The sequence below is a fragment of the Lemur catta genome, unplaced genomic scaffold (assembly GCF_020740605.2).
Source record: "Lemur catta isolate mLemCat1 unplaced genomic scaffold, mLemCat1.pri scaffold_53_ctg1, whole genome shotgun sequence".
Taxonomy (NCBI): domain Eukaryota; kingdom Metazoa; phylum Chordata; class Mammalia; order Primates; family Lemuridae; genus Lemur; species Lemur catta.
The window spans coordinates 1,059,395-1,076,303 of record NW_025423858.1 but is presented as its reverse complement, the minus strand read 5'-3'; the positions used below and the strand labels follow the sequence as shown (position 1 = coordinate 1,076,303).

The 16,909-nt window shown below is 35.6% G+C and overlaps 1 protein-coding gene across 1 annotated transcript in view; it reads left to right on the top strand.

Annotated features, from left to right (window-relative positions):
• The window catches only part of LOC123629840 (ankyrin repeat domain-containing protein 26-like), a 46,110-nt gene that overhangs the window by 11,909 nt on the left and 17,292 nt on the right, over positions 1 to 16,909 (top strand). The window contains exons 5-10 of the mRNA XM_045539220.1: positions 203 to 386; positions 1,049 to 1,186; positions 2,594 to 3,553; positions 5,179 to 5,396; positions 8,414 to 8,636; positions 11,008 to 11,050. Of these exons, the coding sequence (XP_045395176.1) occupies positions 203 to 386; positions 1,049 to 1,186; positions 2,594 to 3,553; positions 5,179 to 5,396; positions 8,414 to 8,636; positions 11,008 to 11,050 (1,766 nt within the window). The remainder of the gene's footprint in view (positions 1 to 202; positions 387 to 1,048; positions 1,187 to 2,593; positions 3,554 to 5,178; positions 5,397 to 8,413; positions 8,637 to 11,007; positions 11,051 to 16,909) is intronic.

Here is a 16,909-nt window from a genome sequence, read left to right as displayed (position 1 = left end):
GATAGTTCTTTCATCAGTACTCTTTATATCCTTTGGAAGAGACTGAAATGAGAAATTAAAAACCTGAGAAGTAGGAAAAATATTCAAGAGCATGGAAATTTTATTAGGATAATAGACCAACATATGAAGAGACAGATCATAAAGTGGACTTTGTATTTTCTACAAAAAACTAATTTTAAAAGATAAGTGTATTTAATTGCAGATGTACCTTAAAAGAAGAAGGAGAGAAGAGAAGAAATGCTGATCTGTTATATGAAAACACTCGAGAAGAGATAAGAAAAAAGGAAGAGGAATGCAGGAAAGAAGTTGAAATGAAACAACAAGCTGAAGAGTCTGTCAAAACACTGAATGCAGAAATGAATATATTAAGAAACTATTTGTCTGAGGTAAATTGATCTTCGGTAAAACTTTCTATTTTTTTTATATTTCAGCTTATTATGTGAGTATAAAAGTCCAGGTTATATATATTGCCATGTCCCGCCCATCAACCCCCCCCGCCCTCGAGTCAGAACTTCAACCATGTCCTTTCCCCAGATTAACTTTATGTCAACAATATTGCTTACATCAATTTGGTAAAATATATGTTATGTAGGATTAAAACACAAGAAAAATGTTATCTTAAAAATGAATTATGGCATTTTTAGCTAAAATTCCTTATTATAAATATTGGCATCTGATAAGTGTTCAGTATATGCATTCTGCATGGAGCAATGAAGGGAAAGTTGAGTTTAATCACTAATAAAAATGTTAATTTCGGCATTTTTATATTACAGTAAGGTCTATAGCTTTGAAACTCTAATGAAACTAGTTTAATGTTCTGTAAATTTTTTTTCACAGTACTATATATGTGTGTATTTAAAATTGTTGTTCTTTGATGAATTTAGCTGTCATTTATTCAATTAAAATTGGAGTAATTCTTGAGACAAAAAAGTCCTTGTCTTCCATAAGCTCTTGCTTTTCACAGCTTTGTTAAAGGTTATACTCTTAATTAACTTTTTGGACTTTTTTCCCTGATGCTATTAGACCAAAAACTTTACTATATCTCTAGCTTGCAGAAAAGTACAACGAGAGTCAGAGGCAGCTATATGGAGAGCGGAATGCCAGACAATTACAAGGTTGGATTCTGGCCAATCAACTTTACACACAAACTGAAACAGAAATGACTCTGAGGGAAATGGAATCTCAGGTATTTTCTTTAGTCATTTTCACATACGTGTTTGTGTGTGCTTGTATGTGTATATATTAATATGTAAAACACAAACTATATGCATCTTGGAAAGTATAAAGTATTTTAAGCTGCGTGTCTGTGTATTTATACATGTATGGCAGTGATGGTGGTGGCATTTTTGGCCCATTGGATAAAATATTGTTCTCAATTCAGTTACATTTCTCTGCCATAGTCCAGTAGTTATAGTCACAATGGCCTCATCCAAATCAGAGGTTTTTAATGTTTTCTGTAGGAATTGATGGTATTTTCATAATCTCAAATCCCTTGCTACTAAGAATAGATGTTCTAGTTTTGGGAAGTGATTCCATTCCCTTGATATATTAATGGAGAGGTTAGTTTATTACTTGCACTGATGGTTAAGGAGGAAAAGGACAGCCAGTTCAGAGACCATATTTGGAATGCCATGCTCCTCACTGTGGAGAGGAGTTACAATTTGCTCCAAGTAGTGTCTTATTTCAGTACAAAGAGGTTTTGCAAAAAATAGTATGCCATAACATAGACTTAGTGAGAATTTTTTGATAAGTGTTTTGTTCCTAGTAAAATGATTGAGTGCATTTTCCCCTGTTCACACTGATTACGGTTTCAAACATTGTAACCAGGAGAAAATAAGAGCCATTGTGATGGCAATTCATGATTTTCTTAAGAAGAGCTCAATCAATGTTATCTTAGTTATGGCTGGTGTTTTGAAATGAAAGGCTTCCTTTGTGTTTATATGCTTACACAAGAGAAGTAACTGTGATTTGGTAGAGGTAGAATCAGAAGACCTGGGGGAAATTCCACAGCTTGCCTACATTGTTAACCTCTCCTTTTCAGAACTGTGATAACTAAATGAGTTTGTTGATGTATGTAGAAATGGTGTAGGACAAAGCCTAGATACATCATTTGTCCACCAATGTACCATACACACTGACTACAAATAGCTAGGAAGGTAGAATATCTATAAGGAAATTTTATCTGTCCAAATATATGCAAAGCTAAGTCTCTTCCTATGGGTAACGCAGAGGTTAGCTGTTACAGTGTAAACCCAATTTTTTAATGTAGTCAAATCTATAAATCTTTCTTCTTATGCCTTTGATTTTGTTGTAATTCAGGGAAAGGCTTTTCCAATTCTGAGATTCTTAAAAATTCTCTAATGGTTTCCTTTTTCCTTTCATGGATTCATTTTCCAGAAATGAATGTTTGATGTTTTGAGAATTTATGCTCTATTATACAGTGTGAGGTTTTGATCCATCTTCTATTTCCAGTTGGATATCCTCTTATTGCATCATTTTCAATGTATAAATGGATAGGTTCTCCTTTATTTTAAGAAGAAATCATATGTCATTTCATTGAGTGCTAACTAAAAGTTCCCTTTGTTGTACTTAGATTTGTCAGAGTTATGAAAAAGAACGATTTCTTATGTGTACAAATGACATGTTGCATGAAGAAATAGCCATGCTACAAATGGAAATAGCCACAATAAAATATCAGAATGAGGAAAAAGAAAATAAGTATATCAACCACATTAAAATTGTGGACGAAGTGAATGAGAACCTTCAAATGACCATGAAAAAGAATGTGGAAAAGTTAACAGACACAGTATCTCAGTATAGTGACCAGCTTAATGCTCTGGCATGTGAGAATGCCTTGCTAAATGCTCAACTACAAAATGAAAAAGAGAGCAAGGAACAACTGCAAGCAGAACTTGAATCCTGCAGTTCTAGACTGACTGCTGCAATACATGATCAATACGTTGATCAAATTCTGATGTCAGGAAGAGACGTCGAAATGTCTTTCCAGAGAGCAGGACATGAGTGGTTTTGCTTACGGAATGAAATAAATGTACCTGTGTCTGATCTCAAAGAAAACCATGAGATTTTTGGTCAAAACTGTTCTAAGGCTCAAAGTCAAATCGGTAGCCTGGAAGATGAGCTCCATAGCACAAGAAATGTTCTGAGAAATAAGACTCTGTCTTTGGAATGTGTCCAAAGACACCTCTACCAAACAGAATGTCAAATGGAAAAGATCAATCAAATGTATGAAAATGAACAATATCACGTGAAGAAATACATTGGACAACAGGAATATCTAGAGAAGAGAATATCTGAACTAGAAAGAGGAAATATGTTGCTTCGAGAGCAACTGGTGTACGCTTACAGCAGAGCAGAGCATAAAGAGGAGACACTGATGAATATGCGAGAGCAATTTCAAGATACTGTGAAAAACCTTCTAGCTGAGAACGGAAAGCAAACCCGTCTGCTAGAAGATAGAAGTAAGCAGTTAATCGGTGAATGCAATCAGTTGAAAGAAAGGCTGTATCAAAATGAAAAAGGGAAACCAGAAGAAGTAAGTATCAAGAAACATAAATCTTTTTCAAAGTTCCTGAAAGAAAATTTAAAGTAATCTTTGTTTGTGACCATATGTTGAATCTAGTTGAATATAAACATATCTAGATGATAAATGTATTTGCAATATCAGGCTAGAAACATACCTTGTTTCCAGCTAATAAAAGTTATACATAAAAAATACTTTTTTAAATTTATATTTTATTTCAGGATATTATGAGGGTACACACGTTTTGGTTACATTTTATGTCTTTGCCTCACCCAGGCAGGGTTTAGAAGCACGCTCTTCCCCTCTACCATGCTCACCATGTCCATTAGTTGTGAGTTTATGCCCTCCCCAAACCCCTAATTCCTGGAGAATATTACTACCGTGTGAGCGCCATAGTGTTGATCAGTCAGTGCCAATTTGATGGTGAGTACATGTGGAGGCTATTCCTCTGATCCTGTGATACCTTATTGTGGATAATGGGCTCAAGCTCAATCCAGGAAAAGTATAAGTGGTGCTAGACCACTGTCATTTCTTATTGTCATACACAATTGTGTAATATTCTTTGTATACATATACCAAATTTTAGTAATCCAGTCATGAATTGACGGGCACTTAGGTTGGAACAGAACATGGTAGACCGTGGTCAGGTTCAACAGTAGAAGCAGGAAATTCAAGAAACAGCCACACAGTTTATTGCAGAAAAATTAAGAGAAGTCAACCTATTTTTACAGGTTAGTTAAGTGTGAACTGCACTTGCATTCATTTCCCTGCAGATTATATTGTCATATGTACATTGTGTGTGTTTTTTCTACTACACTTTTAGCAATTGGTTTTGTAGATTTCTAGAATGAGGGTGGCGTTTGTTTCTCCCTTTAACTTTTTCAGTTTCTATCATCATTACAACTAAATCGATCTTTGAGAGTAGTGATGCACCTTAGAGAATCATTCGTATATTTAGGCCAGTTAGCATGCAGTTAGCATAAAACAATAGTCCTAGGAAAAGAAAAAAAAAATGGGATTTAGAAATTCTACCATACTCTTGAATTGTACTTGTGTTACAATGTTCAGTTTTTAAAATTGTAAATTATTTCTATTCTTTAGATTATTAGATTCCTTGAGTACTAATTTATGAATGATTCAATTTTTTAAAACCCAAATTGAATGATCGATTTAGTTGATAATTGCTGATAAATATTTTAAACCTCATCTTCTTTTGTCATGTATTTAAAATTGCTCTCTGAGGATGGGTGTGGTGGCTTATGCCTGCCAGCACTTTGGGTGGTGGAGATGGGAGTATCACTTGAGAACAGGAGTTCGACACCAACCTTGGCATCATAATGAGACCCCGTCTCTCCAAAAATAATAAAATGTGCCAGGCATGGTGGTGCACACCTGCAGTCCCAGCTAGTCGGGATGTAGAGGCAGGAGGATCGCTTGGGCCCAAGAATTGGAGGCTGCCGTGAACTGCGACTGGGCCACTGCACTCCAGCCTGTGTGACAGGGAGATACTTTCTCTAAAAACTAAGATAAAGCAAAATCAAATAAAATCACCGTCTGATTCAAAAGTGAAGGAAACAAATATGCAAGAATTGTTTAGGTTGTCACTGCTAAAAATGTATCCTTTTAATTTGTTTCAGGCACAAGCAGCATCGGAAGAATACAGACGACAGTTGAGAGAGAATCATCTGGCTGCAGTAAGCAGTCAGAGGGAATTCAGAATGAATAATCTTGAATCCCAAATCTCCAATATGACAACTGCTCCAGAAGATTTTCATTGTATTGAACTGGAAAAATATAAACACTTCTATCAATTAGAGTTAGAAGACAGAAAATACTTGCCAAAGAAACTAAAAATGTAAGTCAAAATATGGAGTGGAAAATAAGTTAAGATCATTAATTTGCCTTGAAAGCACGCCTTTTACTAAGACAGGTTCATGAGATTAGTGGGAAGTGAAAGCTAGCTAGATAATATAATTTTGGAAAATTATATTAACAAATAAACTTGCCTTTAAAATGGGAGTGCAGAACAGTTTACATCTCTCCCTCTTTTCTTGTTTTATCTGGCTTTGTTTCTCCTTAATAGTCTCACGTAGTTAACCTGACCTGATAGTCCTTGAGCTAAGTATTTTGGAAGCTTTATGATTTAGAGAGGGATACTGTCATAAAACTGCTTGTCACCATCCCCCTAAATGAAAATATTAATGAGTTTGACTCCTTTTTGGAAGACTACAGCCCGAACCAAATAGCCAAGTACTGCAACTACTTTTGGTGCATTCTGGCACTCAGCAAATTATCTTGTTTATATTGGTTTACCAAAAATAATAATTTCTACATTTTCTTTTTTTTTTATTTATTCAGGATGTTATGGGGGTACAAACATTTTGGTTACTGAAAGGGTGAATGAATGACCTAAAGGACACATTTCACACACAGGTTATGTGAGAGCAATGTGGCTGGTTTATTCACCCGGGTGTGGGTGGGCTGAGTCAGAAGCGTCAACACAGAAGGGAGTTCAATCAGGTTTTTTATAAACCGGGATAGCCGACCCCCTCCCACCAGCTGTGTTCAGTTCTTTGTTTCTGGGCCACACTGGCAGGTGGAGAATTGCTTCCTGCTATGGGCAGCAGAGGACAGTGGGCACAACAGTTGTTTGTAGTACATTTTTCTTAAAATGACCAAGTCCTATGGCCCCTTTCCCCAGTCGCATCCATCCTTCTGTTCTGGCATAGTCCTCATCAGGAGACCTAGGGAGGGATAGCCTTGGTCTCCATCAGGGAGGGAGCGGGAAGGAATGCTGGCTGCAGCTGTCTGATCTACAAAGTCCGGGGTCTCCCCAGACTGCTGTGGCTATTGTTTTATGAGCCTAAGCTTTGCATTAACCACATTCTGTCCTATACATCCTTTTTGGGTTTCTACCTGTAATAAACCTAACGGTTGCATACAATGCTGTTTGCCCTGCCCAAGCTTGGGCTACAAGCATGTCCCTTTCCCATACAGTGTGCTCTGCTTCCATTAGTTGTGGGTTTACCCTCTACCCTTCCCCCGACCAGCACCCACTCAGTATTACTACCATGTGAACACCATAGTGTTGGTCAGTTAGTACCAATTTGATGGCGAGTACATGTGGTGCATGTTTTCAACCCTTGTGATACCTCACATCAAAGGACGGGCTCAATCTCTGTCCAGGATAATATAAGAGGTGCAAGGCTCTTTCAGACATCAGCCTAGGCAAAAAATTTATGAAGAGGAACCCCAAAGCAATCACAGCATCAACAAAAATAAACAAATGGGACCTGATCAAATTAAAAAAACTTTTGCACAGCCAAGGAAACTATCATTAGCGTGAATAGACAACCTGCAGAATGGGAGAAAATATTTGCTTTCTACACATCTGATAAAGGGCTGATAATAAGAATCTATATAGAACTTAAGAAAACAACAAGAAACAATCAACCCCATCAATACATGGGCAAAGGACAGGAACAGAAACTTTTCAAAAGAAGACAGAATAATGGCCAGCAAATATAAAAAAGTGCTCAATATTTCTACTCATTAGGCAAATGCAACTCAAAACTACAACGAGATATCACCTAACTCCAGTGAGAATGGCCCTTATCAAAAAGTTCCAAAACAACAAATGCTGGCCTGGATACGGAGAGATAGGAACACTTTTTACACTGCTGGTGGGACTGCCAATTAGCACAACCCCTGTGGAAAGTAATTTGGAGATACCTCAAAGAGCTAAAAGTAGAAATACCATTTGAGCCAGTAATCCCACTACTGGGCATCTAAACAAAGGAAAAAAAGATGTTCTAGGGCCAGGCATGGTGGCTTCCACCTGTAATGCTAGGACTCTGGGAGACCAGGGCAGGTGGATCATTTGAGCTCAGAAGTTCGAGACTGAGCAATAGCCTGAGCGAGAGCAAGACCCTGTCTCTACTAAAAACACAAAGAAATTATCTGGACAACTAAACATAGACAGAAAAAATTAGCCAGACATGGTGGCACATGCCTGTTGTCCCAGCTATTCAGGAGGCTGAGGCAGAAGGATTGCTTCAGCCCAAGAGTTTGAGGTTGCTGCGAGCTAGGCTGATGCCATGGCACTCTAGCCTGGGCAACAGAGTGAGACTTTGTCTCAGAAAACAAACAAACAAACAAAAAGACATTCTTTCATAAAGACATCTGCACTCCAATGTTTATAGCAGCACAATTCACAATTGCAAAGATGTGGAAATAACCCAAATGCACATCAATACATGAGTGGATTAGTAAAATTTCAGATATGTAACTATGGAATACTACTAATCTACCTTTTTATAGGGATAATCATTTTGTTGTGTGTATTTAAGGAGTATAAAATGATGTTTTGATATGTTTGTACATAGTGAAATAGCCATTATATTGCACCAAACTGATAAATTCACATTGTTCATTTTCACTTACTATTCCTTTCAATACAAGTGTTTCTTATGGCATCCACAAGAATCTTATAAATAGAGCCATTGCAGAAGGCAGCAATTATTACTTGTTAAGCCATACATTGCTGCATCATTGATAGACATTCCTCTACCCTCCTTACTTTATTTAAATTACTTCTTTTTTAGCAATTCCCCTAGGAATATATACATATATATATATATATGTATACACACACACACACACACACACACACACACACACTCACTTCTTTGGAACAATTGTGAAAGCGTAACTGCACAGAGTAGGCATGCTTTGACACATCTTCAAAGTTAAAACACTATTTACTGGGAAGTTCCATTTACTCTTATGGTCACTTTTTGAAAATTTAATCATTTAGGAATCATTTAAGAAAAAATGAAATACTAAACATTTGTCTTTTTGCAATCTTCACAGAGCTACTGAGAGGCCAGCAGCGTTCAGTAGCAGTCTTGTTGCAGAGACACAGGAGACCAGAAGTTTCTCTGGCCCTTGTACAATGAGCACAGAGTCGGCTTCTGCTGGAACTGTTGTTGATGGGTTAGGTCTTCACAGAGAATTTCCTGGAAGAGAATACTCACTGTTTTCTTCTTCCTGCCCATGGACTTTAGATACCAGCTTGAAGAATAACTTGAGTGAGGTTAGTTATATGATCTTCTTTCCTTTGAGTTTCAGATTTCTGATATAATTACTGTTTTTAGTTTGGTGAAATACTGAGTTGTTTAAATGACCTATGCATGATTAGTAATGGTTATAATTATCTGAGTTAATAAAGAGAGGAAAGAGAAAGTTTTCTATTTTCTTAAATTCCCTGCAGCTCTCATTTTCAAGAAATACCCAGATAGTAATGTTATTCAATACATGTAAGTAAAATGACACATTTTAGATTTGTTTAAAGGCTGCATTTAAGTTAGATGTTAGAGATTGAATTTTCTGTAATAACAGGAAGTATATTGAGAGGTCCTTTGGCTTCCTTCCAATTGATTTTAGTTTGGCTGTGGTTGTGGTTCATAACACTTTTGAAGTTTTCCTCTACCATCTCAAAGTTTCCACCCTTAGTCACAAGGGAATGATTGGCATCCAAACACTTAACCACATCTGGATATTCATTATTTATAGCAGTCCAAGAGAGGTAAGTTTTATGAATTAAATAAACCTGTAGTACTACAAAGATTAACTTCTCTTTTTAAATTAAAAGATTTGTCATTTCCTTACATAAAAGTACATGTTTAATTGCTAAGGTAATTACAGCCTTTTAATCTCAAGTTTTGTAAAATTTGCCTATTGGTGGGCAATTGCACAGCACTTTTTAGTTAAATGAGGCATGTACTTGAACTTTTAAAATGGCATTCACTTTTGTCTCTCTATCTTGCCATCACTTGAATGATTGATGACTAAGATGGAAAATCTATCAAGACATTTTGCTGTCTTTTTTCCTTCTATAATCTGTGCCAGGCACTGAATTGCCCTTCAACTGGCGACAACAATTCTGAATTTCTAGTAAGGGAAATATGAGGAAAATGTGTGATTTAAGGGGAAAGTAAGAATAAAATGAAAGAGTCTTTTAAAACATCATTTAATATTTGACAGTCTCACTTGTCAATATAGATAAAATCACTCAAGCCTCCCACCAGCCAGGACAAAACTAGAAGCATCAATACTCCAGACCCTTTTCCTAAGCCTCTGGGTGCCCCTCCCAGAGCAGCTCCCTTCCTGGGATCTGGGTCCGTCCCTTTCCCTTCTGAGCTTTCATATGTAACCTGGGAAAAGATAATTACATTAATAGGCCCTTAGTTCAAGTCACGTTACGATGTACATTTTACATAGTGTTTATTAATGGTAACGTAAGATTCTGTTGACAAAGCCTTCTCCCTTTATCTGGTATTGAGTTGTACTTTTACAACACCTGGCTGGTAATACTGTTATCAGATTATTCATTTGTTCATGCCTTTCTATGGTGGTGTTCTCACAAAAGTGTTCTTGAAAACAGTCTCTCAAAATACTGGGAAAAGTGTTAGTCAGACATTTGTGAAGGCATCAGATGTCATATTATGATTATCACCACAATATATTTATTAGCTTGAATATACTCTTTCAGGCCCCGTTTTGGGCATTTAGAGGGAGAATACCTTTTATACAAAGGAGTTAAACAAGAATCCTCTATATGAGAACATTTACAATACATTAATAGTTAGAAATGTTTTCACACATTTTTAGAAATAACTAAAAATTGCAACTATAAGCAGCCAGATGTTTCCAAAACCTGGTACTAATTTCTGAAAAGAAATAAAAATTACAATTCATGAGCTATATATTTTTGACCTCTTTTCTAATTCTAGAACATCGTGAATCAAAGAAACTAAGTTTGAAAACTGGCTCTAACCTATATTTATCCTTATTTCAAGCAAATTTTGGGAGATCTTAGTGTTCATATGACAAAATGTCAGTCATAAGACAGGCAGCACAATATTTTTACCTAATCTTAGCCAGTAGAATATTCACATGACTTTATGACAGTGCCATTTTCTTCATATGTGTATTCATGATTCTGTGCTAAAATGTTAGTAGCATAGAACATACTTTAATATTTTAGTTTTATTAGAAGTGGAAAATAAAAATTTTATTTTAAGGAAAAATCAATTACAGTGAAAAAAACCTCATCATGTTTTATAAAGGGTAGAGTTTTCCTAAGAATTTCAAAGTAACACATTCATGTGAAAATGTGATTTGAATTGTCCAACCTTTGTACTGATAAGAGAAAATGTCACCCTTTTTGAAGTCATGTATATTCAGTAGACCAATATTAATTGTACTTTTTTATTAGATGATTGTAGACAGCATCACACATACACATTCTGTTATCTAAATGTGAAATAAATAGGAATTTTATTTTATTATGTGATTATTTCTCTATTTAAGCAATCCTCAAGTTAAGTCTAGTCTCTCTAGCAATGCCATGAAAATGTCTCTGGTTTACCTGAAGATTATAAATAATATTTGACTTATTTCAGATGCAGCAGGAGTTGGAAGAAATAACTTCAGGACTAGAAGTAGGTATGCTGCCAAATTTTATGAATTAAATTGAGAGTAATGATTTGATTTCTGAAATCAACTGTAAGTAAGAAGTGGCATCCCTCTCTATTATTTGGTTAATAGATACTACATTAAATATTTCCTCTTACATGAATCTAGTGAAAGATGTGAAAACACTAACATTCATACTGAACAGTATACTTATGCTTCATGATTTCATTATCATATTCCATAGCTTCAGAGAAATCTCATGAAATTTATGTTTTGTTTTGTTATTTTCTGGATCTGCACTTTATTCACTCTACCATCCCTATGAACCTATTCATGTGTCAGGCAGCACACTGGAACTATTCTCAGAAAACGAAGGCATCATCAGCTTTCTACGTTTATGATAATGATTTAAGGCCAAAACCCCCAAACTCATCTAGTGACACTAAGCCAAGCAATTATAGTTCATAAGCAGTCACTTGACCTGTGACCTTTTAAATCCATCATCTACTTTTTCACTGGCATACTTTTGCCCTCAGAAAAGGTTCCATATTTCTTAGCATGGAAACATCACCCACATCAATGTGGTTCTTGTCAATTTTTTCAACTTCATATCTTGCCACATACCCTACACTGCCCCTCTGTTCTAGCATCTCAAAAACTAGACTACTTAGAATTCCACAATGTCCCTCCTCACTGCCACCTGTTTTCCTTTACTTCTTCCCTCTATCTGATAATTGTCCCTCAGCTATCAAGTTATGTATCACCCCTACCAAAAAGTGTACTCTACTGATAGAAAACTTGGACAGATGGCCCTTGTCTGTGTTAAAAGAGTGCCCATTTTATACTTGTTATGGTCTCTCTGACTCTGCAGGGTGTTCCCTGCTTCTCTTCTTTGCATATTACAGTATACGATTGTTGAGGTCGGTCATGTGGACTGTGTCATCTTCACCTTGTCCTTCCAGTGCTTGTCATAGTTCCTTCGCATGTGGTTGTTGAATGAGTGAAGGGAGCTGAGAAAACCAGATGCTGAACCACAATGATAATTAATTTAATGTGCAACTATGGACAATAATATTTAATATAATAATAATAATATGATAATATAATATTAATATTACAATACGAGTTTTGTATTGCCTGTTTACATATATATTTATCATTCTTATTAACACCAATAAAGTTCTTGCCTCTTTCTTACTAGCTTACACTTATTTCCTACAAAATCTTTTAGGTAAAGAATATAATTCTTTACTTTTATTTCCAGGTGCTGCTGGATACAGTCCTCTAGAAGAGTTTCTCCTCTAGGATACATTAATGAGTCAAGTCTAAATGAATATATTCTTTGGAAGGCATCTCAACAATATATGCCAATTTTTTTTTAAATTATATGATGTGAAAGACTTTTAATTGGATCTTGCCAATGAAAGCCAATTTTATATCCTCAAACTGTCAAAGTGTGAGCTCTTTCAATAACCAAACACTCAAGTTTTCATGAATACTTTAGTGAAGTTACTTGATTTCTCATTCGTCTTTTACCATTTTCATCACTATACATAATGATAAATTTACATTTAGACAGACATCATTTTGGTTCAGGTACTGTGGTCATTGTCAATGTTTGGAGGTGTTACAATTCTTACAGTGCCATCAGACTTATGTAATTTTAATTTTCAGCACAGATTTATATGGCTCTTTCTTCCTGGAGACAAAAAGTTTGCCTAACTCTTTTGATTTTTTCTGTTCATTCAGATTTAGATCATGTGTGTTTTGACAAGTGTATCACAGAAGTGATCCTGTGGATCTTCTCTTTGCATCCTAACATGGGATCTACATCTGATTTGTCTTATTCCTGATGATGTTAGCATTGACCGCTAATGGTGGTATCTGCTGTGTTTGAGATTTGACTTGCTGAATGAGCCAAGCATAGTACCTGAAATAAATCTAACTCAGTCAGGTGTGTAATTCTTTTCACACTAACCTTACTTGCTTCAATTTCCTCATATTTTGGTGCAGATTTTATTTCTAAATTAGTGACATCCTTTGGTCTGTTGTTCTCTTTTTTTCTTTTGCTGTCTTTGTCTGGTTTTGATGTGAAGGTGATACTGGCTTTATAAAACTATTTGGTAAGTAATTGTCTTCTTCAATTTTTTAGGAGAGTTTGTATAACCCTGGTGTTAATTCCTTGAATGTTGGTTAAAATTCTCCAGTGAAACCCTCTAGGCCTAGAGACTTTGGGGAGAGGGAGCTGTTTTATTCCAAATGCCATTTGTTTCTTAAATAGTTACGGAGCTATTCAGGTTATCTATTTAATATTGGCTCAGTTTGGATAATTTGTGGTTCTTGAGAAATTGCTCCATTTGTTATACATAGTTAAGTTGATGAGCATGACATTTTTTGTAGCATTCATTAGTTATCATTTTAATGGCTGTAACATCTGCCTTTTTTGCTGCTCATGTCTGATATTAGTGATCTGTATCTTCTCTGTTTTTATCTTTCTCGGTCTTGTCAGATTTTTGTTGATTTTATTTATTTTTTTAAAGAACTAGCTACTTGTTTTCTTGATTTCTTATTATTTTCCTGTTTTTTCATATAATTATTTTTCTTCTTATATTCACTATTTCCTCCTCATTCTTATTTTCAGTTTCTCTTGCTCTTTTTTAGTTTCTTAAACTAGGACTATTGATTTGAACTTTTCCTTTTATAATAATGTAGGTACTTAGTGCAATAAATGTCATCTTCAGCACTGTTTAAGTGGCGTTCACATAATTTCATTAGTTATATTTTTATTTTCATCCAGTTTCATGTATTCTATATTCCTTTCAGCTTTCTTCTTAGACCCATGCCTTTCTTTGATGGGTACTATTTAATTCTCAACTGTTTGGATAATTTCTGTTATCTTTCTCATAATTTCCAGGTGTATTCAATTATTTTAATTGAACGTACTTGTATGATTTCAATGGTTTTAAATTTCTTGAAGTTTATTTTATGACTTAGAATATGGACTATTTTTGTGAATTCATCATGGATTATTGGAAAAAAAGTTTCATCTGCTATTATTGGGTGGACTGTTCTATGACTACCCACTTGTGGGGGCTGAGAGTGTTATGCACTTGTTCTACGCCTGTGCTGATCTTCTGTCTGTAGATTACTAGAGTGGGGTGGTGAAGTCCTCAGGTAAAATTGTGCATTTATCTGTTTCTCTTTTGAGTTCTGTCAGTTTGTACTTCATGTGTACAGAGGCCATATTGTGTACACATTTAAACAGCTCTTATGTCTTGCTTGTTTGTTGGCCTTTCCATTATTGTGTGATGTACCTCTTTATGTCTAGTAATTGTTTTTGCTCTGAAGTCTACTTTATCTCATATTAACATAGCCATATTAGTTTTTAAAGAGAACTGAGGTTGCGTAGTTTATCACTTCCATCCTTTTACATTCGCTGTAACTATGCTGTTAAATTTGAAGTGCGTTCATTAACAGGCAGCATAAATTTTGTTGAATCATGCTGTTTCCCACTCCACTTTGGTATTATCTTTTAATTGACACATGCCCACTATTTGCATTCAAGGGAATTGTTATATGCTTAAGGGTCAGGTGTGTGCTACTTTTTGATTTGTTTTCTGTTTGTTAATTATCTTGCTCTTTCCTCTGCATCTCTTTCCTTACCCTCCTGTTGGATACTTCAGGAGTTTTAGGATTAGATATTGATTTTTTTTACAGTGTTTTTGATAATATATCTTTTATAATTTTCTTAGTGGTGACTTTAATTATTATTATACATGCACAACTTATCAGAGTCCACTGGTGTGGATGTTTTACCATTTGAAGTGAAATGTAGAAACCTTATTTCCATTTAGCTTCCTTCAGCTTTTTACTTTTTAAAATGGAATGGTGCTAAGTGACGCCCCTGTTGCACTGGATGCCACATCAAATATCATTCAAAAACGTATGGGAAGAAGCATATTTTATCCTCCCCTATTTTCCCATTCTGATGTTCTTCTTTTTGAGGTTCCAAGCATTCTTCTGATACCAGCTCCTTTCTGTTTAGAGAACTCACTCTATACATTGGTAAGAGGAGGTTTGCTAAGCACAACTTGTCTTAGTTTCCTCCATCTGAGGATGCCTTTATTTGCCCTTCCTTTCTGAGTGTCAATTTTGCTGGATGCAGATTTAGTGGCTGATAGTTCTTTTCTTTCAGCAATTTAAAAATGTTAGGCCTCTTCCTCCCATCCTCCATGGTTTTGAATGAGAAATATGTCATTTGAATCCATATCTCTCCATCAGTCTACATCATTTCTCTTGGGCATGCTTTGAAGAGTTTTTATCTGTCTTCATTTTTCAGTTTTCAGAAGGTTTTAAAGGACATGTCTTGATCTGGACTTCTTTGGGTTTATCTTATGTAGAATTCACTTAGATACTTGAATCTGTAGGGTTTTGTCTGCCAAATTTGTGATATTTTCAGATATTACTTCATTGAATATTTTTTTCAGTCCTACTGTCTCTTTCGACTTTCTTTTTTTCCCTGGGTCTCTGATGATACAGATGCTGTCTGATGGGTCCCCGCGGCTGTCTTGTTTGTTCTGTTTTATATCTGTTTTTTTCTTTATTGTTCAAAATAGGGAGATTCTATTGATTTGCTTTGAAGTTCATTTATTCTATCTTCTCCCTTTTACTATTGAGTTTATCCCCCAAATTTTAACTTAGTTATTATAGTTTTAAAATCTACAATTTCCATTTGGTTCCTTGTTTTTATTTTGTATGTCGGAGTATTATAGGGTTACAAAGGCTTTGATTACATAATTGCTTTTGCACTGTCCCAAAACAGTGCCCATTCACTAGGGAGTATGCACCATAGCCGCTATTTGTGGATTTACCTAATCCCTCTTCCCCATTCCTACCTGCTCAACACCCTATCAATGTTTCTTCCCATATGTGCACATTAGTGTTGATCATTTGGTACGAATTTAATGGTGAGTTGCCTGTGGTGTTTTTCCATTCTTATGATATTTCACTTAAAAAAATGGACTCTAGCTCCATCCAATATAATAGAATAGGTAGTTAATCATTTTTAATTTTTTTATACGGCTGACTAGTACTCCACGGTACACATCTGCCACATTTTTTAAATCTGCTCATGTATTGATGGGCACTTGTATTGTTTTCATATTTTTGCAGTTGTGAACCATGCTGCTATAAACATTCGAGTGCAGATGTCTTTTTCATAGAATATCTTTTCCTTTGGGTAGATGCCCAATAGTGGGACTGCTGGATCAAATGATAGTTCTACTTTTAGTTCTCTGAGTTATCACTATGGTACTTTCCATAGAGGGTAGTATCAGTTTCCAGTCCCAGCAGCAGTATATGAGTGTTCCTATCTCTTGGTATCCACACCAACATTTGTTGTTTTGGGACTTTTTGATAAAAGCCGTTCTCACTGGAGTTAAGTGATATCTCATAGTGGTTTTTATTTGCATGTCCCTGAGGATAAGAGATGTTCACCACTTTTTAAAGATGTGTGTTGGCCACTAGTCTGCCATTAGTCTTTTCTTTTGAAAAGTTTCTGTTCATGTCATTGACCACTTTGTATGGATTTGTTTGATGAGTTCCATATAGATTCTGGTTATCAGCCCTTTATTGGATGTGTAGCATGTGAATATTTTCTCCCATTCTCTAGATTGTCTGTTTGCTCTCATGGGAGTTTCCTTGGCTGTGCAGAACCTTGTTAATTTGATAAGGTCCCATTTGTTTGTTTTCACTGATGCCATGATTGCTTTTGGGGTCTTCTTTATTAATTCTTTGCCTAGGCTGATGTCTGTGAGAGTTTTTCCAACATTTTCTTCTAGAATTCTTAAGGTTTCATGCCTTAGGTGTAAGTCTGTAATCCATTGTGAA